Genomic DNA, 26208 nt, shown 5'->3' on the forward strand with positions numbered 1-26208 from the left:
GCCCGCAGTGCGTTATGGCTACAGAGCGGGCCAGCGTGGAGATAGCCCCCTCCACGCCGACTTTGTCACAGAGTCATTGAGTTATACAGCACAGAAATAGGCCCTTCAGCCCATCGTGTCCGTGCCGGCCATCAAGCACCTATCTATTCTACTCCCATTTTCCAGCACTTGACCCGTGGCTATGGTATGCTACTGCTTCTGGGCGGCGTGGGTTTGGAGGGGCAGGGTGGTGAGCTGTCGGCCCCCTCCCCAGCTCCCCCTTTGATTCAGTCCCAAAATATCCAAGCCTTTGCTAGTGTCTGGTACAATGCGCTTTTGTAGCCAACTGTCTGGGCCGATTTGTTTTCTCACATCAAGTTTGTGATCCCACTTGTTTTTAAATTTCACTCTCAGTCTGTACATTCCGCACAAGGGTTTCCCTATGTCATGACAGTCACTTAACCTACAAGAAAAAGAGCAGGACTGGAGTCCTGGGCTTTATAAATAGAGGCATAGGGTAGAAAAGCAAGGCAGTTATGCTAAACCTTTATAAAATATGGGTTGGAGCTCAGCTAGAGCATTGTGCTTAATTCTAGGTACCACACTTTAAGAAGGATGTCAAACCCATGGAGAGGAGATTTGGTAGAACGGGATCGGTTATGTGGAGGGACTGGAGAAGCTGGGATTGTTCTCCTGAGAGCAGAGGAGAGATTCAATACAGATGTACAAAATTCCAAGGGGTTTTTTATGGGGTAGAACCATTGGCAGGGGGGGAGTTGCATATATACTTGAAAAGAAAAAAATTTGCAGTGCTATGGTGAAAGGGTGGAGGTTTTGTAGTGCAGTGGGTAGCATCCCTACCCTGGGCCAGAGGCTCTGGGTTCAAGTCCCGCTTCAGGGCTTGATAACCATGGAAGGCGCATTCATAACAAGGCCAAACATGGTTGATTAGCAGCCTGTACACCCCTCCAATACACCTGATGGCAGGCGGTAAGAGTGGGGGAGTTTCCTGGTCAGCCATACTGCAGGAGGCAATGGCAAACCACTGCAGTACTTTGCCAAGCATAATCGTGGACCAATCCAATGGAAGTCCATGGCCACCAATGCCCTCTTAGGGCATCATATCTGAAGGAGGAGGGTGATGAAAGGACAGGGAAGCAGGGCTAATTAGAGAGCTCTTCCAAAGAGCCAGCACAAGACACAATGAGCCAAATGGCCTCCTTCTTTGCTGTATGATAATCATTAAGGTGTTACTTGTGCAGAAGTTAGAAAGTCAGAGACATAACAGGCACAAACTGAGGTGAGCTGTTGGTGTTGTTATCTTAACAGCGTGACACTTGCTGCTGCATCCGGTCAGGAAACAATGGGAACAAACTCACAGACTGTACCTTAGAGGAAGTGCCTTCAGATACCTTTGACAGCTGCCACATGATATAGTAATAGCTGCACAGGATTGCCTGAATGATAATCTGCAAAACAGAAAAATAAATTTGCAAACATTGCCTTTAATGTTACATTAAAGGTATACAGGGCATTGTCAAAAGAGGTTTGTGATCCACTATGTTGAAGTCAGAGTGCCTAGTATACCCAAGCTTCAGTATGAGGTTATCTAACACTTTATGATCCAGTTGTTATGATCTGGAACATACTGCCCTATTTGGGTAGTGGAAGCAGATTCATTAATAACTTTCAAAACTTGAAAAGACAATACTTCCAGTCCTACAAATGTGCAGCAGCAGAGCGGGACTGATTGGATAACTCCCGGTGCAGGCACGATGGGCCAAATGGCCTTTTGCTGGGCTGAATGATTCCATGCGGCCGTTTCCATGGAAGTTGTGAAGAGGTTGTGTATCCACGTGAAAACTTGTCTTATAAATGTGGAATCACAGAAAGTTAACAGCAGTCAATGAGGAAAGCAAATGATATGTTAGACTTTATTACAAAGGAATTAGAGTAAAGAAGTCTTACTACAATTATTTAGGTTATTATTGAGACCACAACTGGAGTACTGTGGACAGTTTTGGTCTCCTTACCTAAGTACTTGTCTTAGAGGGAGTGCAACAAACGTTGACTAGACTGATTCCTGGAATGTCCTATGAGAAGAGATTGAGTAGACTAGGCACATATGCCCTAAAGTTTAGAAGAATGAGATGTGGCCTTATTGAAACATTAGAAAGTATTAAGGGGCTTGATACTGAGGGTAAAAGGGTACTGAGAAAATGTTTTCCCTGGCTGGGGAGTCTAACACTAAGAGTCACAGTCTCAGAATAAAAGGTCAGCCATTTAGGACTGAGGTGAGGAGAAATTTCTTCACTCAGAGCATTGTGAATATTTGGAATTCTCAACCACAGAGAGATGTGGATGCTCAGCTATTAACTCTATTCAAGACAGAAAACGATAGATTTTTGGGGATAGGGTGGGAAAGTAGAGTTTAGGTAGATCGGCCATGATTTTGTTAAATGGTGGAGCGGACTGGAAGGGCCGAATGGCCTATCCTTTATCTTATGATTTTTGGGTTATTGTACAAACAGAATTTCTGCTTCCCCCACTGTAGATAGCAAACATTGCCTAGCAACATCGGGTCCCTTACACCATTACCCTAGAGCCAGCATGTGAGAGCATCGTCCGGGGTTTGAACATGCCCCTATTTTGCTCATTATTGGCCTTAAATCCGTTCTCGTATGATGGGTTGCAATCTCTGGTGTTGTCTTCCTCAAGGCCAACATTTCCCAGTGATGCTCATTCCTTCAGCTCTAGTTACATGCGGCATGTAGAGAAGAATCTGCCTATCTGGAGAGTTTCTCTTGATCCTCCCCATAGAAAGTATCACAGCGTTTGACGTGAATCACACTGCATCATATAAATCCCATTGCAAATCAGCTTGAAGCTGAAATTGCTTCACATCAACACAAGCTGAGAGATAGAATTAACAGATAAAATCAGCGATTTGACAAGAAACAAAGACAGACACACTTTCTGAGAGCTGGTCATGGTAACAGGTCAGTGACTCACCTGCTCGGACACATTACCATTCTCCAAGTCACTCTTCAGCAGTTTACAGGTGCTGTTGAGCAGATTCCATCGAGTTATATCATGAGCGCTGAAATAATAAAGATTGAATTCACCACCGTGTCAGGAAGCAGATGCTCTCCCTTTAACACGTACAAATTTCGCTACACAACTCAACACAACATCACTGTAGGATTGAAGAATGCTAACTCAAATCCTTTCAAAACAGCTTTCAAAGGGGAATTGGATAAATACTTGAAGGAGAGAAAAAAAATGAGAGGGATATGGGGAAAGAGTGGAGAGTGGGACTAACTGGCTCTTCAAAAGAACAGAATCAATGGGCTTCCTGTGCTTTCTTTTCATTCATTCACAAAACATGGGCATCACTGGCAAGGCCAGCGTTTATTGCCCTTGAGACGACTGAGTGGCTTTTTGGGCTATTTCAGAGGGCAGTTAAACATTAACCACGCTGGAGTCTAGAGTTACAAATAGGCCAGGCCGCAGAAGAATGGTATTCTTTTATCAAGGATATTAGTGAACCAGATTCCGAATTTATTTAACTAATTGAATTTAAACTCTCCCTGCACCATGGTAAAATCTGAATTTATGTCTCAGGATCCTTAATCGGGGCCTCTAGATTACTATCCCAGTAGCATAACCACTATGCTACTTTACCCACTCTACTATTCAATGATTCTACAGATAAAAAGAAACTAAAGATCAGAGGCCCTGGTCTACATGAAAAATGGCCACTTGGACAAGGAACAGGTGGATCACCATTTCCTGACAAAGCAAGATCTTCAAGAGCAAAGGGGAGTGCAAAATAAATAAGCACCAAAAAAGGAGAGAGAGCAGACATCACGGTGCATGGCGACAGAATGCACTTTGCACATTTTTAGCTAGGGCACTATTTGCTTCTCATTCCAAAATATTACAGACAGGGTCTTCAATCTGATTTCTCCATTAGGGAAAGAAACATAACAACGCACATCTTATCAAATGGTTTATGGTTAAACTAACGACCAATTCACAAATGCCAATGCCTCACTTACTTATGGAAAGTTGTGATTCTTTTCAATGTAGACCACATCTGGTGAGATTCTTGGTCACCAAATCCGTCCCCCTGTTGCACAATAGATCATAACTTGAACATCTAAAGAGCTATTGCTGTAAATTCAGCAGCGTTAGGTCAGCTTTGCAGACTGGCTCAAAGAAGGACAGGGAATTTCCCTGCTCTTATAGCCCATTATTCCTCCATCAAGCAAATAGCACCAAAAATACAGATTAATGGGCCAGTCACCTCATTACTGTCCGCAGGATGTCGCTGCTGCAGAATTACTGCTGGGTTTGTCGACACAAACGTGGTCACTGCACATTTTAAAGTAACTCATTGCACAGAGTGCCTTGAGAGATATTGGGAAGGGGGCTCAATCTGCCCGCCAGTATGCACATGGCCTCCCAGGACCAGGGGGCGCCATAGGGACTGGAGTGCGTAGTGAACACTGGAAATGACATTGTTTAAGTTTATATGTCTCCTTTGCTTTCCATGCTCTAGTTCTTCATTAGTCAGTGCAGAAAGACGGCTGGGCTGTAACTTTACAGAGTATGTATGCTTCTTAATGAGGAGGCTTATGTTTCTGCAATGCCAATCAACCTCTCTGGGAGCAATTTAAACTGTGAAGTCTCATTCCTACAGGTAGTAAATTTCTGTCAGAGATGTTTTAAATCTTAAAGAATGAATTCTGCTTCTAATGTTATGTTATTATACCAGTCATTCACCAGAACTTGTCTAATTTTATGAACAACTTATCTTCAATTATATTGTTACAATATGGAGAGCACTCACATAAAGTCACAAATGAGAAGCTCCAAGTTAACTTCACTTCTCTCAGTTTTGTAACTATAAAGTTATATAGGTTTTGAGCTCATCGCTATTCCCAGCTGCAGTCCTGATCCCCTAGTATTTCACTAAAAAAAGGGGGCGGATTTTGGTTGTCTCCTAATGGGCTATTTTTGCTTTTATGTTATTTGTTCATGGGATGTGGGCATCACTGGTTAGGCCAGCATTAGTTCACATCCCTAATTTCCCTTGAGAAGCTGCCTTCTTGAACCGCTGCAGTCCATGTGGGGTAGGTACACCCACAGTACTACCGGGAAGGGAGTTCCAGGGTTTTGACCCAGCGACAGTGAAGGAACGGCGATATATTTCCAAGTCAGGATGGTGAGTGGCTTGGAGGGGAACTTCCAGGTGGTGGTGTTCCCATCTATCTGCTGCCCTTTTCCCTCTAGATGTTAGAGGTCATGGGTTTGGAAGGTGCCGCCGCAGTTGCCGGGGAGTTGCTATAGCGCATTTTGGATATGGTACACACTGCTGCCACTGTGCATCAATAATGAATGTGTAAGGTGGTGAATGGGGTGCCAATCAAATGGATTGCTTTGTCCTGGATGGTGTCAAGCTTCTTGAGTGTTGTGGGAGCTGCACTCATCCAGGCCAAGTGGAGACATTCCATCACATTCCTGACTTGTGCCCTGTAGATGGTGGGCAGCCTTTGGGAGCCAGGAGGTGAGTTACTCACTGCAGGATTCCCATCCTCTGGCCTGTTCTTTTAGCCACAGTAATTGTATAACTGGTCCAGTTCAATTCCTAGTCAATGGTAACCCCAAGGATGTTGATAGTGGGGGTTTCAGCAATGGTAATACCATTAAATGACAAGGGGCAACGGTTAGATTCTCTCTTACTGGAGATGCTCATTGCCTGGCACTTGTGTGGCATGAATGTCACTTGCCACTAATCAGCCCAAGCCTGAATATTGCCATTATTAATCTGTAGATCACCCAGAACCTTGTACCGAAGAAGAGATACCCTGTGAATTGTGAATCGTCACAATTTGCCGGATAATTTGTGGTGCTCCACCATTAGCCTCACCCAAACAGCAGGGACTGCTTCAGTATCTGTGGAGTTGAAAATGATACTGAACATTGTCCAAGCATCAGTGAACATCTCCACTTCTGACCATATGATAGAGGGAAGGTCATTGATGAAGCAGCTAAAGATGGTTGGGCCTAGGACACTACCCTGAGGAACTCCTGCAGTGATGTCATGGAACTGAGATGATTGACCTCCAACAACCACCACCATCTTCCTTTGTGCTGGGTATGAGTCCAATCAGTGAGGAGTTTTCCCCCTGATTCCCATGGACTTCAGTTTTGCAAGGCCTCAATGATGCCACACTCAGTCAAATGTTGCCTTGATGTCAAGGGCAGTGACTCTCACCTCACCTCTTGAATTCAGCTCTTTTATCCATATTTTTGGTCCATTTCAAAAAAAGTCATACTTTTCCCGTAGTTCAGTTAGGAATAGAAATAGAAGAAAATAGAGGCCGCACCTTGTGAAGGAAGTCCTTCAGTATCCCATTGAACTTGCCCACAAGCTGGTCAAACAGTTGAATTTTTGCAGAATCTACTTGGCCCTGAGTAGCCAGGTCTTCATTACTGAGAACAAGGTACGCCTTCGAACAGAATTCCAAGACTTCAGAATCCGTCTGCTGTTCCACGATTTCCTTCAACTGCTTCAGTAAGGCACCCAAATGCTGTCAGTTCACAAAATGAAAACATCTTCAGGACCTTTCCAGAAGATTAGCGAAATTCCAACTATCAAAGGCTCACACGCATCCCTGTAAGAAATCGGCTGCGAATTGGCCAATAGTCTAATAGCGCCTGCCATTATTAATGTGCAGATCATCCAGCACCTTGTGCCGAGGAAGATATGCCCTGTACTACAGGAACGAGCATTGCTGAAAAAACAAGTGACAGGCTGTCGAAGCTGTTTGTCTTGCACTCATCAGAACAGGCGCAAGAATACCAAGGGCAGGATTTTCCCGTCGGCAAGCGGGGGCGGGGGGGGGCCCGCTCGCCGACGCATAAAATGATGCAGGATGATGTCTGGCGGAACTCCTGGCATCACCGTGCCCTATTTAAATTTTCAGGTAGGCGGGGGCTCAGCAAAATCAGCTGTGCGCCCACCGACCTGTCAATGGCCAATTGAGGCCATTGAACAGTGTCACATGAGGGGACACGTCAGGGAATTTTTTTTCTCTATTTTTAATATTTTTTAATGTACAGCCGATCTCCCTGAGGCAGCACTTTGTCTCAGGGAAATGAGTGCGCTCTTTCTTCCGCACAGAGAGCGCATAGCGCTTCCGTGCGGACGTCACGCTAGGTGGGCCTTAATTGGCCCACCCACGTAAAATGGCGGTGCGCCCCCAATTGGGGATGCCAATCGGAGGCACGCGCCCACTCTTCAACTTCCCCCCAACGGGGGTAAAATTCTGCCCCAAATTTCAAAGGGAACAACAATTTATATTGCCTGAGAAAAGGGTTGGCAAGTCAACCCTGATTAGTCAAGGTGTTGCCGTGGAGAATGCACCAGGGAACTATTGTCCCCCAGGGTTTTGTTTAATTCAAACAAGGCGCAATGCCTAGAAATGTTCCGTTTGCCTGCAAAGGACAGGTCCCTATGAATATATGTAGCTTCTAGCAAGCTCAATCAATAACCTTAAATTGGTTGTTAGTGTAATCTTAGCACACTTGAGGTTGTTCAGCAAGTACTGTCCAATTGCTGAATCACATCTAACATTAGACGCTATGTTCTGAGTTTTGCAAGCACAGGCTGGTTGAATACGGTCAGCCTGATACAGGATGCTGAAGGGACATGCTGTTTGTTCTGATCTGCCAGTCACTGGAATGTACGTTCTATGTGCTTGGCATCACACCAGCATTGAAATTCATACGCTACATTACTGATTTGTCTGGTAGGCTTGATGGCAGCATCCCTGTTAGTGGAAAATTCCACTTGTGTTGCTACTGCATAGTAGCAGCGTGAAATGGCTAGCTTCACCTGTTGCTCAAAATTTTGAGATACCTTACTCTTCCAGGGTTAATTGAGGTAGACTGGGTACTTTACAGGTCTGAAAGTGGCGGCCTTTGGTCGATTCAAGAGTATGTATGATACACAGTGAACAATGATTTAATTGGGGTAGCCATTATCCTACAAGACAAAAAGCTTTGACAGCATGTCTCTTTCTTTCAGCAATTTAAACTGTTCAGTCTCATTCCTACAGGTAATAAATTATTGCTAGAGATTTTTAAATGTTTAAATAATGAATTCTGCTTCTAAACATATGTTATTATTCTGTCTGATAATTGAAGAGGAACTGTCTATCTCTAGGAATACATTCTCCCTCGTTTATATTGCCATAACATGAAGAGCATTCTTACATATAGTGATCCAGACACCCCCCAAGTTAACAGCACTTCTTTCATCAATGCACAATAAACCATAATCCCCTATAAAATCCAAGGGTCAGACTTTGCTGTGCTGATGCTGGACAAACCTGCGGCCAAAAATGGACGCAGGTCTTTAAATTCAAATTTCCCATTTTGATCAGAACAGGAACCATGGCCAGTGGCGACCTGACAAAACACACACTCAAAGTGACGTCACATTCAGCCTTTTAAGGAGCTGTTCAGTTTTGAATTTCACTGAGTTTTATATCTTCAGCAAGGTGGATAGGTTCCTGAAGCCTGTGTGAAACAGGTCAGGTCAGTCAGCTTGTGAACCTTAGGGTAAGCCTGTTGTGGAGTTGGGAACCTTTTGACAGGTTAGTTCAAAAGGTCTTGCCAACTTCCAACGTCATAATGTAATGGGGTATATGATAAATGAAATGTTTTTAATGCAGTGATTGAACAGAGGGCTCTTTTCTTAAAAGGTAACTAGTATTAAATTGGCCAGCATTGTGTAAATGTTCACAGGCATTAGAGTACTTTTATCCAGTGGATAAATTGTTCTTCAGCATTCAATAGTATATTGAAAATCTGATTTTACTGATTCATCTAGACCCTGTGCTTTGATATTTACATTGATTTAAAGTCCAGGCATCTGTTGAGCCTTTGAAATAGCTGGACAGATGCCAATTTCTTTCACTGGAAGGCCATCTGTGGACAGATGATTGGCCATCTGTCCAGGCAGCTTCAAAGGCACCACTGTATTAAGCTCTGGAGTGTTTGTTTATTCAGTTGTGCAATGGAATCTCATTACTAATGCTTACCTGAGTTCCAAACCCCGAAATAATGGATTTAGCTCATCAGGGGTTGTTTTCACAGCTGTGAAGGGTCTGTGAGCTTTGTTTTATTGGCAGCGTTATAAGCAGCCCATAGGATTGAAGTATTTTGAAGAAGTTTTTGAATGGCTATATATTTTGAATGATTTGTGAGCATTTAAGAGAAGTGTTCCCCCCCCCTCCCCCAACCCCTGGCCACCAAGTGGAGTTTCAATGGTTGTTTATTTGATTGACAGTTTTATAGGCTTCTAAGAGGAGCAGTTTTTTTTTTCAGCTGGAGTTTGGATGCCTGGTCATTTATGCTTTTTATTCCATCAGCACCTCAAATGCTTCCTACTGTTATTATCAGGCTCATGAGTTCAGTCCATAGTGGGTACTGGGTGAAGGAGTATGGGGGAGGCATGGAGGGGGCATAGGAGATATGATGGGCAATGGGGGGTTGAGGGTAGGGTGAGTGTTGAGGGCTAGGGAGCGTAGAACCATTGATGCCCGAACAACCAGAGTTGGGCTTTCAAACCTGCAGGCCTTGGCATTCAGCTGCCTCAGTTTTCACCTCATGCCTGCAGCGGGGTTGACCCCGACTCCAGTCCAATCACGACTCCTCGGGCTGAAAACTACATGTGCGTGCGCATTCACTCAGACCTCGGGCACGCAACGTCGGGAAACGGCCCAACTCGCGATTCTGAGCCAATGATGAAAATCCGGCCCCAAGTTTATCCCTGTTCCCAGGAGCAATCCTGATTCTCTGAGCCACTCCTGCATAAATGTTCTAGTATTTCTCCACCCTTCGTCAAGCATGCATTGTTAACACGGGCTTGGAAGCAAAGAAGTTACGCCATCGTCCACAGCTTCTGGAAACGTTTAGAGAAAATTGCACTAACCCCTTTGCCCTTTCAGCTTCTGACCCAATGAAACAGGGATTCTGAATGGTTTTCTCTTTAATTATCCAAGGAAGTGGGGTTAACTCCAGCTTCTACAACAGAGACATACAGCTTCCAACCCTATGATCACAATCCATTGGACCCTTTCCCACACTGTTAGCAAAGGCTTTATAAACCATCCAAAACATCTTTTCCTTTCCGGCTGTGTTCATTTCCAGCATTTTTAAGCTTTATTGCAGAGTTTGCATTTATTTTATCTCTGGTTGAAAACTCATCTTGTTATTAAACTGACTGGTGTTTCTGTGCTATTAAAACACTATTAACGATGGTGAACATGCGGAGTGTATTGTACAGAACAGTGCCAAAGTTTAAAGGTCCTGGGGGAAAATGAATTGGACACGGTGTAATGAGTCTTGATCTCAAGGCAGTGAAGATACAAGGGGGGGAACATGTTTTATGCAATTTTTTTCATTATTTGCTTGCAACAGTTTTGCTGAATTTCAATTTGTGGATTCACTGCTTTCTCAAATTGCGAGATGTGCTTGTTACAAACGTAAAGCGGGAACTCGGAAATTTCACGTGCAGAGTTTGCAGAGGGTGGTAGAAGACGCCAGACCGTAGAGGCTGCAAAGCACGATGGGAAAATGGACAACGTTGTAAAGATGCAGAGTAAACCGGTTCTGCAAAAGGTTAATGGGTGACCTTTGACTGCCTAACCCTGTGACACAAGGACTGTGGAAGTGATAAACTGGTTATCGAACAGGTCCTGTGACTGGAGGAGGGGGAGGTGATTAACTTTAATTAACTCAAGCAGTTGAAGTTGAGAAGGACAATCATAGGAGTTTGATCTTTGACTCGAAACATGATTTTGTCCACTATTGCGTCAAGATAAAGGTGCTGAGGAACCATAGCGGAGACACAAGGCTGTGTTAATTATGTCAGCTGTGCTAACTATGTGAGCTAATTAATGGCATCTTGAAGAAGACACGTGCTAGCCAACAAGATCTAGAGCCAAACCGTATAAAAGTGTGCACTTGAAGACAACAGACGCTGCAGCCAGGAAGAGAGTGGCCTGATCAGTCACGGACCGGCCACCCAGGGATGAACTCTTGCACGTGGGGTTCCCAACTACCAGTATAGTGAGTACATTCTGCAGTTTGGGAAGAGGGTAAATAAATCGGATCGTCAGGCCAAATACTTGTTATGTGCCATTGATATCAAGGGTAAGGTGAGATCCTGTAGTATATGGGAACTTACCCGGGGCACAGCGGTGACAGAGCTACAAGGGAGGAGGGAAAACACAGGAATAGGAATGGGCATTTACAATCAATGGGGCAAGCAAAGTTGAGAGGAGTACAGGTGAAAACAGAATTTATAAAGTCAACAAAGATAATGACAGAGCAAGATTGGAGGCTCGAGGTGAGAGAAAGGTTATTTATCAGTACCTCTCTGCGACAGGCTTAGGTGTGATTCGATATATATTAAAATGTGTGTGGTGGGAGGGAATGGGGTTAGTGAGGAAATGGGAGTTCTAAATAGGACAGAAAGGTATCAAGTCAACAGGTGACAGAGCTGAAGACCAGCTGTAAAGAAGATTGCTCTTCAGATATTTCATTCTCAACAACAACATGTGAGTTCTATTTAAGCTTCTAGATCTATCAATTATTAGATTCTTGTTAGGCAAGGGAATCAAAGGTTACCGGGGTTAGATGGGAATGTGGAAATCGAAACACAAGATCAGCTATGATCTTATTGAATGGTGGAACAGGCTCGAGGGGCCGAATGGTCTATTCCTGTTCCTATTTCTTATGTCCTTATGTTCAATCAGGGGAGATCCTAGTTACAAAGAGCTGGAAGCTGGGCAGCTGAACTCACAGCACCCTTTTTTAAGGCAAAGAGTTATCAAATGGAAAGGAAAGTTGAAGACCCCACGTGAACCCTTTGGTCCCTTTCAACATTCCTAGGCCTGAAGAATGCCAGGTCATTAAAGGATTGAATACAGCTTCCATATTGGAGCCTGCTGGACCGGATAAAAGGAGAAATGTATTGCCTGATAGACAATCACACACTCCCCATCAATACCCTTCCTGTCCTGCCTACATTATCAATGTTATTTGATCTATTATCCCCACAGCACCCCTCCCAAACATTCCATTCTTTAAATATTCCATCTAATACATCCTTTGTCCTCCCTCCATTCTCACCATGGCATATCCTGCCCCAAATCATTATTGGTCTTTTCCAGTTCCTATAATTTCTATTCTGATTTTTAGGACCTTTTATTTTCAGGTGGTTCAGGTGTTCCTTTGACTGCACACAGACTTATTCCTTTGACTACTCATTTATCTGTAATAATGCAATAATATTGACCGGCTCACCTTCTCGAGCTGTGCAGTGCCGTAACCCTCCAGGTCAAAGTACTGAGGTATTTGCAGAAGGTTGACAGTAATCACTTTCTCTCCATCAGCAGAATACTGTGGAATTAACATAAACACAGAAAACTGTGGAATTAACATAATCTGATTCTCTTCCCGTTGTCAACAGGCCCAATCTGTTACCTCAAATAGCTCCAAGGGTCTTAAGTAGCACTTTCCTGAAGAGGCTAAGGTTAAGTCCCCTGAGAGGAAGCACCTGACTACATTCTTCCTGGCCCAGGCTACAGGTTTGTGCACACTCCAGGAACAGACCTACTCCCCCAAACAAAATATGACACTGAGCCACGCAAGGAGATATTTGGTCAGACGACCAAAAGCTTAGTCAAAGAGTAGGTTTTAAGGAGTCTTTTAAAAGAGGAAAGTGAGGTATAAAGGTGCAGAGGTGTAGGGAGGGAATTCCAGGGCTTTGAGCCTATGCACCTGATGGCATGGCCACCAATGGTGAGCAATTAAAACCGGGGATGCTCTAGAGGCCAGAATTGATGAGCGCAGATATCTTAAAGGTTGTGGCATTGGAGGAGATTCAGAGACAAGGAGGGGAGAGGCCATGGAGGGACTTGAAAACAAGGATGAGAATTTTAAAATCAAGACCTTGCTTGACCAGGAGCCAACGCAGGTCAGCAAACACAGTAGTGATAGGTATGAACACAAGATCACAGGGCCTTTACATTGTCCATAAATGGTGGGCAGAGGAACAATAAATTTCAAGTCTTACCTTTAGGTCTTCAATCCTCCTCAGAGAGCTCTGAAGACCTTCTAAGAAAAAGGTCCTTACATTAACTTTGTTCAGGCTATGCTGGGACCACCAATGGCCACATTGTTCAGAGAGTGAGACAGAAGGCCAGATATGCTCTCTCGGGCTGATAACAGAAACATTGATCCCTGCATCCACAGCAGGTGCATACCCGGTAATGTTCCTTGGGAAATCCCCAGAAATCTTGGGGCAGCAAGGGGAGCTGGTAAGGGGGAAGATCACCTTAAATATCTAGTCTCAGTCCCTTACTCTCTCCAGTGAGGCTGATGAACACCAATTCTCCAACGACAGGAAGAGAGCAATCTCCCTGTGACTCATGTTGGAGTTCGGTTATATGGGAGGCAGTGAGCTCTCTTCTGCATTATCTTGTGCAGGCAGCCACTCTTTCCAAGTCAGCCTAGAGAGTCAGCGTCGGTGACCTCTTTGAATATAAAACCAAACATCCCATCCTGTCCTCACTCAATGTTCCCATACATTCTGCAGCAGGTATTTTACCCAGCAAGTTGTTGTCAACTGCAAAGAGCTGCTTGAAAGGGTGCTGCAAGTAAATTTAATAGTAACTCTCAAAAGGGAGCAGGCTAAACACTTATAAAAAGAAAAATCAGAAGGGCTATGGAGAAAGACAGTGGGCGAGGGGAAGTGGAGCTAATTGGAAAGCTGTATCCAAGAGGTGGCACAGGCACGATTGGCTGAATGGTCTCCTCCTGTGGTGTAACATTCTACGCTTACAGATCAGAGCTCAGGAGTGGAAAATTGACTAATTAGAGAATCCATTGCCTAGTGATGCAATGTAACCACTCTATCGTTTTCCTGGCTGTGATCAGCTGACTTAACATGGGCTTCGAGCGTGAGACGCTCTGAGTTCTGTGGCTCATGATGCCTTTGCCGAGTGGGCCAATGAAATATAATTGGAAAAACCAAGAGACGCACTACAGGATAAAGTGCCACACATACCTTAGCTAAGAGCTGTGGAAGTATCACAATGAAATGTTCAGTGAGCTTGGCCCGATCGTCAATCAGTGATTTTCTCTCTTTCGTCATTTGAACCTAAGAATCGCAGCATAAGGTGCGTACGTAAGTCCACATTGTAAGTCCAGGTGTATCAGATAGAGCAGCTTTTAAAATATATATCCACCAATCAGTACTCATTCTGTAATGGCTATACAAGATCAGTGCTGAGGCATTACCTCATTAACCATCCCTGGGAAGAGGTAAGAGATATTGGCAAGAAGCTTGTAGGGGGGTGGGGGTGGGGGCGCTGGTGGACAATAGTATGAATAGGTCAGTGTTATGGATGCACTGGCAAAAGATAATCATGAACACCCATGGTTTCTGATCAGTGATAACAACGAATTAGAAATAGGTGAGATTTTACAGACATGTTGGACAGAGGGAAGTAGTGATAGAAGTATGAATTACATAGGATTATATAGGATATATGGTACAGGCCTTTGGCTCAACCAGTCCATGCCAGTGTTGTAGTGCACTTGAGCCTCCTCCTATCTTTTCTCATCTAAATCTACCTTCATAACCATTCATTCCCATCTCCCTCATTTGCTTGTCTAGCTTCCCTTTAGATGCCTCTATACCATTCGCTTCAAGCACTTCCCGGCGGCTGCAAGTTCCACATTTTCACTGTAAAGGAAGTGACCCATTTAATGAGGAAATGAGGTGTTAATCGCATTTCTGAAGTGCAAATTAAACTACGTTATGCAGCATTTGAATCATTGCCAAAAAGCTAATCAACACAAGACACAGAAAATGCGGGAACTCAAAAAAGAACCTTAAATGCCTTGCTGTTGGAGGGCAGTCAAACACCAAATGTAAACAGCAAGCAACACAATCCTCATGGACTCAAAAAAGGATAGATAAGACTTACTTTTTAAAAATGTTTTTGTAGAATATCATGGACAATGCCAGCTTGTTTTGTAACAGCTACAGAGACCAAGACAGTTTCTTAAAAAGCCAACACACAGACACACAAAAACAGAGACATAGATCAGCCATCTTTAGGATACAAAGGATTGAGTTCTGAGAGAATTCCCCTTAAAAAGTTGAGACACTGACACCCCATACTGTTGAGAAATTATACTGGATTGTAAGTATAATCTTCTTCAAATCAATATTTGTTTGAATATCCAAATTGTTTATTAAAGTGGATTTAAAATTATAAGCAATCTTGAGTGGAATTGTCATGTTATAATAGGCTTTAATGGCCATCTATTCTATGATATAGTATACATTATTATAATGTAATCCATAATTAATTCTTATGATAAATATTCATAAGCAAGTATAAAAGAGTTGTAGTCTCATATTTATAACCTCACGAGCCCACATATAGATAACAATATGCTAGAATTATTAAGTTAGATTCTAAGTGCTGATATTAGTAACCTTATAAAGAGTTTTTTTCTGCTATAATATACCTGTAGATATATTCTACACTGAGAGAATTCTGCTGGTTTGAAAACTTCCAGGAGGGCAGACATTTCATTTCATTTCAGGACCCAGTCTATAGCTGGTAAAGCTGACTAAGTTCCTTTAATGGTTTGAATTTCTCTTAGTTGAGGTTTTAAGCTAACAATAAGTTTGGCTGGGTAGGTTTACCTTGCTGGAGGGTAAAGTAAGTAGAACCATTATCATAGAAACATAGAAAATAGGAGCAGGAGTAGGCCATTCAGCCCTTCGAGCCTGCTCCGCCATTCATTATGATCATGGCTGATCATCCAACTCAAAAGCCTGCTCCTGCTTTCTCCCCATACCTTTGATCCCTTTTGCTCTAAGAGCTATATCTAACTCCTTCTTGAAAACATACAATGTTTTGGTCTCAACTACTTTCTGTGGTAACGAATTCCACAGGCTCACCACTCTCTAGGTGAAGAAGTTTCTCCTCATCTCAGTCCTAAATGGTCTACCCCGTATCCTCAGACTGTGACCCCTGGTTCTGGACTCCCCCACCATCGGGAACATCCTTCCTGCATCTACCCTGTCTAGTCCTGTTAGAATTTTATAGGTTTCTATGAGATACCCAGCGAATATAATCCTAATCGACTCAATCTCTCCTCATATGTAAGTCCCGCCATCCCAAGAGTCAGTCAGGTAAACCTTCGCTGCACTCCCTCTATAGCAAGTACATCCTTCCTCAGATAAGGAGACCAAAACTGCATACAATATTCTACGTGTGGTCTCTGTACAATTGCAGCAAGACATCCCTGTTCCTGTACTCGAATCCTCTGGCTATGAAGGCCAACATACCATTTGCCTTCTTTACCGCCTGCTGCACTTGCATGCTTACCTTCAGCGACTGGTGTACAAGGACACCCAGGTCTCGTTGCACATTCCCCTCTCTCAATTTATAGCCATTCAGATAATAATCTGCCTTCCTGTTTTCGCTACCAAAATGGATAACCTCGCATTTATCCACATTATACTGCATCTGCCATGCATTTGCCCACTCACTCAGCTTGTCCAAATCACACTGAAGCATCTCTGCATCCTCCTCACAGCTCACCCTCCCACCCAGCTTTGTGTCATCTGCAAATTTGGAGATATTACATTTAATTCCCTCATCTAAATCATTAATATATATTGTGAATAACCGGGGTCCCAGCACCGATCCCTGCGGTACCCCACTAGTCACTGCCTGCCATTCGGAAAAAGACCGTTTGTACCTTACATCTTTTCATACCATAGCCATCTGCACTTTTTTTTTATCTCCTGGCCTTCCCCATTAATAAATGTTTCATTAAAAGTCATCAGAAAAGGCAGCTTTCTATTGCAGCACTGACAACCCATATTGCTGGGAGGTGTAATACCACGCTGTCCAGTCACCAAGGTGCCTGGAAGTTGAAACTTGATCCCCTGGGTATTGTGACCATCATACAAAAAGCAACCAGGGCATAGCAGCAATACCAGGGGAGCTTTGCCCCATCCCTTACATGGGACTTTTTTTTAAGGGGAAGGATCCTTTATGAAGATTCCTTCATCTCTATCAGGTTTTGGTTTCTACCTCTGTTATATTGTATTATTCCAAAATGATGTAGGGACTACATTGGCATGCAAATGCATACAGGTATCCAGGATGCCACATCGCTCATTACAGAAGTACAGTCAATGTACAAAGCAACAAAGGATCATTGTGTCCCACATGGAAAGATATCTGGAAAAATACACTCAGTTGTATATAAAAATGAGATTATTTCAAACTTCTGGGAACTACAAGACATAACAACCTCTCCAAGTTACACAGAATCTTCCCTCATGTGGTTATCTACCTTCCCCTTAAACTCATCTATGCTATTCACCTCAAATACTCCTTACAGCAGCATGTACCACATTCCAACCACTCGCTGGGTAAAGACGTTCCTCCTGAATTCTCTACTGGGTCTATTAGTGACTATCTTATATTTATGACTCCTAGTTTTTGATTCCCCACAAGTGGAAAAAATTTCTCTACAGTTCTTCTGTCAAAACCCCTTCATAATTTTAAGGACCTGTCTTAAGCCACCTCTCAGCATTTTCTTTGCTAGGGAAAAGAGCCCAGCCAGTTTCGTCCATCCTGCATCCTCTCACTATTAATTCATGCAGTTTGCAACCAACTTGCAGGCCGCTGCTGATGTTGATAAACAACCGGCCGCATGGAGGCAACCAACAGCCCTTCCCCCTTGTGGAAAAGCACCTGGATTCTGCTCACTGACATGGCTAAGTAATGGAAGTCACAGAAAAAAATCTGCGCCCTGCCACTTCACAGTTCTGCAGGATACCACTATTCCATCCAGCTCCCCAGCCATCCCAGCGTTGTGCCAGTGATAACGAGGGGCCTTTAGCAGGGCTGGTCTTGCCCATTTTCAGTGACAATAAAAGAAGGAAAAGGCTAACAGCCCTGGGAGAAAGAAACGTACGCTTACAGTAAGCAATGGGAGAAAAGGCCAATTGGGAAACCTGAAAATGTTATTTCGATCCCTTACAAGCCACAAAGGACAATGAGCATATTGAACATTTTTTTTTCTTTATTGGGATGTGTGCGCACCACTGTCAAGATCAGCATTTTTTTTTGCCCTTGAACTGAGTGGCTTACTAGGTCATTTCAGAAGGCAGGTAAGAGTCAACCACATTACTATGGGTCTGGAGTCACATGTAAGCCAGACCAGGGAAGGAGGGCAGATTTTCTTCCCTAAAGGACATTAGTGAACCAAATGGGTTTTTACAACAATCAATGATAGTTTCATGGTCACCATTAATAACTTTCAATTCCAGATTTTTTTTTTAAACTGAGTTTAAATTCCACCAGCTACCGCAGTGGGATTGGAACCCATGTCTCCAGAGTCTCTGGATTAATAGTCTAATGACATTACCACTACACCACCATCTCCCCCAATATATGATCCAGGTAACAATATCCTATTAATGTCCCAGTGCAAAACCTAGATGATCTTATCATATTGATCCACCTATGTTTCAACTCAATGTGTAACAAGCACCTGGATACTTGATACACACTGTCTCCAGGCGATGTTCCACGCTGGGCACTCAAATTTGTAAAATTTCCCCAGTTTATTGCTTTTCACATTCTTAATGCACAAAAGCATTAAGATGAAAATTTGTCTTCGTGCAAGACCAGCCACTCACATAAACATTTGGTGACATTTTGGGGGAAATCTCAGCATTTAAAAATAGAAAAAGGTTACATTAAAGGATAGATATTGGTTGCAATGATTAGCCAACAGCTCCAGTATCATTGAGTCATGTATTAATGGAATGGTGGAAAGCAAACTAGATGATATTGGTCTTACTTTTCCAGCATTTCCCGTGTTCATGCCAAGTCCCATGTTGTATATTGTGCACCATGTCCAGATGGCCCTTTAGCTGAACGCATTCTGCAATGAAACTAGGAAACTAATGGATAATAGACTAACCTTCTTCCCTAAACATCGGCCTCCAGGTGGATGGCCCTCTGCAGCCTGTCGTATTGTGCTCAGCATAATTTCAACCAGTGCTTTCTTCTGTAGGTGAGTCAAAGCTAGAAGAGAAAAGGGCTTTTTGAGTGCAAGTACCGTCAACTGACAGCAGGGATTCAAAGCTTGGCCCTCCAACAACTTCCTTACCTTCCTCTTCAGAGTCACCACCCTCCAGCAATAAAGCCGTCATGGACTCCCAGTCCTTCAGTATGAATGCTGAGCAATCCCAGAGACTGTCAACGAGGTAGGCTGGCTGTGCACTATCCTAACGAGAGCAAGGAGCAAGCATTAAACATCAAGCCTCAATGGAGTTCATTTGTTCCTGGGATTTAGCGTGGCTGATTTTTGTCTTGACGATTGGGCTTAAAATGGTAGCTGCAGATTGGATCCCTGTTATGGAAACCTCCTGATTTTCCCTTCCACTGATATCTCTCGATTTTTCATCAGTGGGTGGCCGATTCACCATTGGTGGCTGTGCCTTCAGCTGACTAGGCTCTGAGCTCTGGAATTCCCTCCCTAAACCTCTCTGCCTCTCCACTACCTCGCTCCTCTTTCTGCTCTCCTTGGAGAAGAGAAGATTAAGAGGAGATTTGATAGAGGCGTTCCAAATCATGAGCAGTCTGGACAGAGAGAAACTGTTCCCATTGGCAGAAGGGTCATGGACCAGAGGACACTGAATTAAGGCGATTGGCGAATGGAGCAAGGGCAACATGTGGTAAAATCTTTAGACACAGTGAGTGGTTAGGATCTGGAATGCATTATCTGAAGAGAAAACATTTTCAGGGCTATGGGGAAAGGGTGGGGAGTGGTCCTGGGCTCTGAGACTTAGAATCTGGGGATTGCTTGTGGTCCCAGTCCTGGCCACTGCTACCACTAGCACTTTTAGGACTACATAGCTGCCGGCCAATCAGATTGGCCGACAGCTCTCTGAGGAGGACCTTGCGCCTAAGTGAAGGGAGAAAGCCCCGTCTCCAGCCAATTAACGCTCGCTGTGGTGCTGATGTGATCGGCAGGGGTGCTTTTCCCGCCGATTCTTCACGTGGCAGGACAAGAAACCCCCCCACACCATCCAAAAATTCCTGCCGATGGTATTAGATGGAGTTCCAGCTTTTCCAATTCCATGCCGTTGATGGATGCAACCATGGGGAAAAACACTCCACACGTTTCAGCAACAGTAATAACTCACAATGTCAGACTACAAGCGAGTGAGCAAGATTTAATATTGTAATATATCCTAAGCATTAATCTTACCTCGCTCTCCTGATAGAAGTTAACTAGAGTCCTGATGTGGTTGAGATTACGGATGGGTTTTTGATTTCTCTCAGGCATTTCATCTTGCACTTCAGACTCTTGACTGCAAAACAACCTAAGTACAAATGTTTTCCATTGACTGGTATTTCTTGGTCAAATAATTGAGAGACAATGGCCCTCTTCATTAATCCCTACAAATATTGACACAAGTTTGGAGGGCCCCCTGCAAATACTGAAACACCCTCAGGTCCCCCAGAAAATACTGACAAACTCTCATGGACCCCTATAAATACTGACACACTCTTAAGGACTATCTGTAAATATTGACTCAGAACGCCCTGCACATATTGACATACTTACGGGGACCCATTGCAAATAGAGATATATTCCCGAGGACCCATGATCCTACTGAAGACAGGCCTGCTGCCCAAAGGAAATAGGAGGTATCATTTCAGCAGAAAATGTTATTAGTATACAATACAAGGGTGTACTAGTAAGCCAACATGATTGTGGATTCAAGTCCCACATGGGCACATAATCTAAGCGAACACTCCATTGCAGTACTGAGGAAGCTCTACACTGTTGAGAGGCATGTGAGACATTAAACTGACACCTCATTTCCCTTCTCAGGTGGATGTTAAAGATCCCATGGTGCTATTTCGATGAAGAGCAGGAGAATTCGTCCTGTTGTCCTGGCCAATATTTATCCCCCACCCAACATCACTAAACCATCTGGTTATTCATCTCATTGCTGCTTGTAGGAGCTCCCTGTGTGCAAGTTGACTTTAGCATTTCCCACATTACAACACTGACCACATTTCAAAAATACATCGTTGGTTGAAAGGCACTCTGGTCCCGAGGTCAAGACTAGCACTATATTAATGCAAGTTCTTTCTAATACAGGATATGGTCCAACTACATTAATTACTATGACATCACCAGGAGCTTTATTCTTTCTTGGGATGTGGACATTGCCGGCAAGGCCAGCATTTGGTGCCCATCCCTAACTGCACTTGAACTTACCTTGCTAGGTCATTGCTCTGGGTCTGGAGTCAAATGTAGGCCAGGCCAGATAAGGATGGCAGATTTCCTTCCCTTTTCATTAGTGAACCAGATGGGTGATAGTTTTTACTGAGACTAGCTTGATGTCCCAGATTTATTAACTGAGTTCAAATTCCACCAGCTGCTATGGTAGGATTGGAACTCATGTCCCCAGGGCGTTAGCCTGGGTCTCTGGATTACTAGTCCAGCAACAATACCACTGCCCTTATCGGTGAATTTATGGCAGGGTACTATGATCAGCTCTGAGGAATCTCGCTGACATCAAGCAGCAAATTCTTGAGCCACTGTTGCTGAGTGTGATGTGCCTGACCTAAGGAAATCTAATGTCCTCAAAAATGCCTCAGGATCTGCTCATACCCCATTTATATCATGGAAGCCCTTCTAGTAGTGGTGCATTAGCATTAGGTTGCTGCAGTAGAACTGGCTAACAACTTCCTTTTTATACACAGTGCATTATACACAGCCTGCAGGTGGAGCTACTGCCTACAGATTTTTTATAGAAACTGGTGAAACAGGCAAGTCTTGACTGTACGGAAAACACTTACAGATACTCAGGAAGCAAATAAATCAGACCCAAAATTACCCTCGGCTTTTTTTTTTTGTAAAGATGAAAGGTATTTGACTGAGCTGCCACATGATGACAACATGTTATAAAGGGACAGGCTGCACACTTACTGTTACCTCTTAGTTTTCCTATTGGAAGCCATCAGGCCGCGGAAAAGGGTGGACTTGGCCACAGACATTTTGCATTGAATCCTCCTTTCTAAGGGAACTCCTCCAAGGACAAAAGGGATTTTCTGCTTCTGTGTCACTTAATTTACATTTCTCGACACATTTGGATCGACAGGCAGAAAATCGCAGGCTGGGAAGTGGGGGGGTGGGGAGGAAATTCCAGCTCACTTGTGTGGTCCGTAACTCTCTAACTCTTTTCACGTTGTCGCTTGACGGGAGCATTAACAAAAATATAGCTGCTTGCAAGCGGCCCAGCTTCACCTCATGGGTCAGACAGAACATACTTTCTCTTTAACCCCTTTTGACCCTCAGTAACAGCCACTGGATTTCAAAAGATACCTAAGACAAACACTATTTTAAACATTTTAAGCCCCAGACGTGTTTCTAGCCACAGGGAATCGCATCAGATACTTGTGTTTTTCTCCTCCTCGTGTTTAATTAGTAGCTAAGCATCAAGGCACCAATCACACATAAGGGATTAGATAACATAAAAACACATAGGGTGGGATTTTCCAGCCCCGCCCACCACAGGGATCGCCCAATCCCGCCGAAAACCAATGGGCTTTTGGCTGGGCCGCCAAATCTCCCAAGACGAGGCCGCAAAATCCCATCCATAGGTTCATTGATAAGGTTCTGAGAAGTTAGTAGCTGTATTACAAAGTTGGAGAACTTGCATATGTGTTTGAGTTGGTAGCTTCCTCAGAGCAAACCGGGACTGAGCCTGAATCATCATATATTGCATCGTTTCCCCTCTGGTGATGTATACAGAAAACATGACCAGTGGGTCAGGCCATTTTTCAGTTATCTACAAGTGCTCGTCCTACATATGAACCCCAACGCCAACGTCCTCAAGATTGGTTCTTTCTCGGCTGCAGCTCCACTTCTGAGACGCACCTTAGGACTATGAAAAAGAAAGCGGACACCTGGGCTATTACTGTGCTCATTCTCTCTGATTCAGAAGATCATCACTTACTTTCGGTGCAGGAATTCGCCAGCTGCCAAAGCCACGGCTCTATGTGCTGAATAAACAAAGTGATACAACTGCTCACAGTCTCCTGAAGTTAACACCTCGTCACAGTTCCTACGGGAAATTAAGAAACAGATTCCAATCATTTTACTCCATGTTGTTATTTGCACATTATTTTCCTGGACTGCAACGGGGTAAAACGGCCAGAGTTCCCGAACCGGATCTCTAGCCCTTTTGCATAGTATGTGAATGTTGGGGTGGAGAGGTTTAGGTGATTCCTTGATAGCCTCACCTCAGTCTGATTAGTTGCCATTGTTCATTGTGTAAGCTATTGGTACACACAGAACTGAGCTCCACCAGCAGTCCCCACCTTAACATGATGCTGGGAGAAAAGGAGATAGCATTGGAAAAAAGCAGAGGTTATCTTACCCCTGTTGCAAGCAAGCTGAGTTAGGTTTCTCTTGCATGTGAAGTGTCAGCCTTTGCTCAGGTTGCACTCCTGACATTGAGTCTGATGATCGTTGGTTCAAGTCCTGAAACCAGAGTGTGTAATCTGGACTGATATTTCAGTTAAGTATTGGCCCCTCCGCCCCTCTGAGTGTCACTATTCCCCCCAACCTTTCATTCCTCCAGGCCCATCCCCGAGTGCCACTACCCATTCAAAGTCTTCCAACAGCACAGCCCTGCATCCCCCTACCCCCCCATCCCCCCACACCCCCGCCACCCCCCGCACCCCCAACTAACTCCTGCAGAGGCTATCGCTTATCTGTGGACCACTGCATCATGTACACTACACAGGGTAGCACTCAAATATGGACGTTCTAAAATGTCTAGATTCACATGTGATACATGATATCCCAATTAAGCTGAATAACATTATAACAGTTTCCGTTTGCCCCCTAGGCTCTAACTACAGCTGTAAGGTTTTGGCATATAAAGACACACTTGGACTTGTAGGGAGCAAGGCACTACTATGGGGATTCTTCTTCATCTTCAGTTCCCTGTCTGAAGGCAAGTCCTTGGCAATTATTCGCCAAATCATAGCAAAGTGCTGCAATTTTTAAAATGGGTAGGATGAAGAGGAAGGACCCAAGTCTACCTCAGCCTGAGCAGGGATCAAACCCCCTACTGTTGGCACTATTCCAATCCACAGGCTAGCCATCTAGCCAACTCAGCTAACCAGGCCATAGGGATTGGAGGTCGACAAAGAGTGCAGGACTGACAGGTTAACCCAGGCCCCCTCCTCACTGATGCTGCCTGACTTGCTGAGTGTTTCCAGCATTTCCTGCTTTTGTTTCTAATAGGAATGACCTTTAGCACTAAGCACAAGGCAAGTATCAGAGATATCGATCTATAATTGCAACATTGTGCTTGCTTTGACAAATTTATACACTGGAAATGAATGAGAGGTGGTTTGGTCAGTTGGAATTCCATGCACTAGGACTGAATGATCTATTGGCATTCAATATAATAAAAGCTAATGGGAGTTGGTTCAGTCCACTAGAATTCCATAAAATAGCAATGAATAGGGTATGTTTTGGTCCACTAGAATCCAGCATGTCTAATGGGAGAGAATAGGAAGTGATACAGTTCAACAAAATTATAAAATAGAAGAGAATGGTGAAGTACCTGACCATTGGAATTCTATGAACAGTAGGGAATAGAAACTGTGCCAATCAAGTGGGACTCTGTACAATATTGGTGGATGCTAAGGGCTTGGAAATGACTAAATAGTCAATGACCAGTCCATCAAAGTTTTGTAGAAGAGGAACAATCGGGAGGTGGTATGAATTAAAGGAACACAACATAATCATGCTAGTCCCAGGATGGTTTGGATTACTGTTCCATTCACCAATCGGAATTCCGCTTTTTAGGAACTGAATGTAGCAACACAACTGGAAAAATCAGCTTTATTTTAAAAAGAAGTATTCACTTACTGCAACATGAGAGTTAACACCTTAATTGCTTGAACAGCTACTTCACTTTCTTTGTCCAGTGTCATTGATATGATCCTATCCTGTAGGAAAGCAATGGAACATAGTACAGAGTGCTCAATTAGCGAGATGGAGATCAACTTCCTAAAAATGTCAGCGACCTTCACCTCAAGAGTCAAGTGATTATATTAATAATGATTTAATGTTCAAATGGTAATTTAATAACACAGCAGCATCTAATTATATTGATTATTTCTTTACTATATTTAGAGCACATGATCATGTGCAGTTCATATTTAGAGACTAACCATTAACATTTTCCATGCACTAATGCATACTTGCAGTCTATTTGTTGAATAACCCTGTCACACACTGAAGAATAGCTTGATTGAAAAAGCGGTTTCTTCAAAGAGTCTGAAAATCTGATGGGCCTGTTCCAACAACAGATGTGAGGCAAAGCAGGTCAAAGATTTTGCCAATGTCAGGCAACCTAGACCTCCTGACCAAAACCACAGGGATGGAGTCATTTTTTATAGTCGAGGTAACAATCCACGACTATAAGGGAAAGTCACAAATGATTGGTTTCCAAACTCTGGTAGTTTTCTTCAGTGGGTGTTATAAAAGATGCCTTACTCCTTGCTGACTCGTTGCCTACTCATTGCCTAAGAGGCAAAATATGGGTGCAACAATTTCCCCTCCCTTACTCTTTCTACCTTTCGCCTCCCTCTGCCCGTCCCTGCCCCTGCCCCTCCCTCACCCCATGACTCAGCACACAACCTGGCTTAAATAAAAACAGAAAATGCTGGAAAAACTCAGCTGGTCTGGCAGCATCTGTGGAGAAAGAAACAGAAACCTGGCTGTTGTGTTGAGTCGTTCAATTATTCGGTGTTCAATTGCCTGTGTCTTTTGACCGCTCACTGTGTACTGTCAGTCAAGTCTGTGGTTGCAGTTAAAAAACTGAACCCAAGCTGAGAAGCATGAGGCTGCAGACATTTTGAAGCATTTTAATAAAAAGCTCACTTTCACATGCTGAAGCTGGTGAGTGCCATGTCTGCATATCTCTAAGGCACAAAACACAATAGCTGGTGACGGATGAGGATGGCGAATAATTTAAATTTACCAGCT

General features: G+C 43.7%; 1 protein-coding gene across 1 annotated transcript in view; it reads right to left on the reverse strand.

The window, feature by feature from the left end:
* LOC144682610 (cohesin subunit SA-2-like) overlaps positions 1-26208 on the reverse strand; it is a 123114-nt gene that overhangs the window by 35922 nt on the left and 60984 nt on the right. The window contains exons 13-23 of the mRNA XM_078545103.1: positions 25087-25166; positions 23156-23263; positions 20389-20503; positions 19285-19402; positions 19096-19199; positions 14132-14224; positions 12367-12462; positions 6375-6578; positions 4041-4111; positions 2992-3079; positions 1368-1448 (exon numbers count right to left, since the gene is read on the reverse strand). Coding sequence (XP_078401229.1) covers positions 1368-1448; positions 2992-3079; positions 4041-4111; positions 6375-6578; positions 12367-12462; positions 14132-14224; positions 19096-19199; positions 19285-19402; positions 20389-20503; positions 23156-23263; positions 25087-25166 — 1158 coding nt within the window. The remainder of the gene's footprint in view (positions 1-1367; positions 1449-2991; positions 3080-4040; positions 4112-6374; positions 6579-12366; positions 12463-14131; positions 14225-19095; positions 19200-19284; positions 19403-20388; positions 20504-23155; positions 23264-25086; positions 25167-26208) is intronic.

The sequence above is a fragment of the Cetorhinus maximus genome, chromosome 7 (assembly GCF_964194155.1).
Source record: "Cetorhinus maximus chromosome 7, sCetMax3.hap1.1, whole genome shotgun sequence".
NCBI classification, from domain to species: Eukaryota; Metazoa; Chordata; class Chondrichthyes; order Lamniformes; family Cetorhinidae; genus Cetorhinus; species Cetorhinus maximus.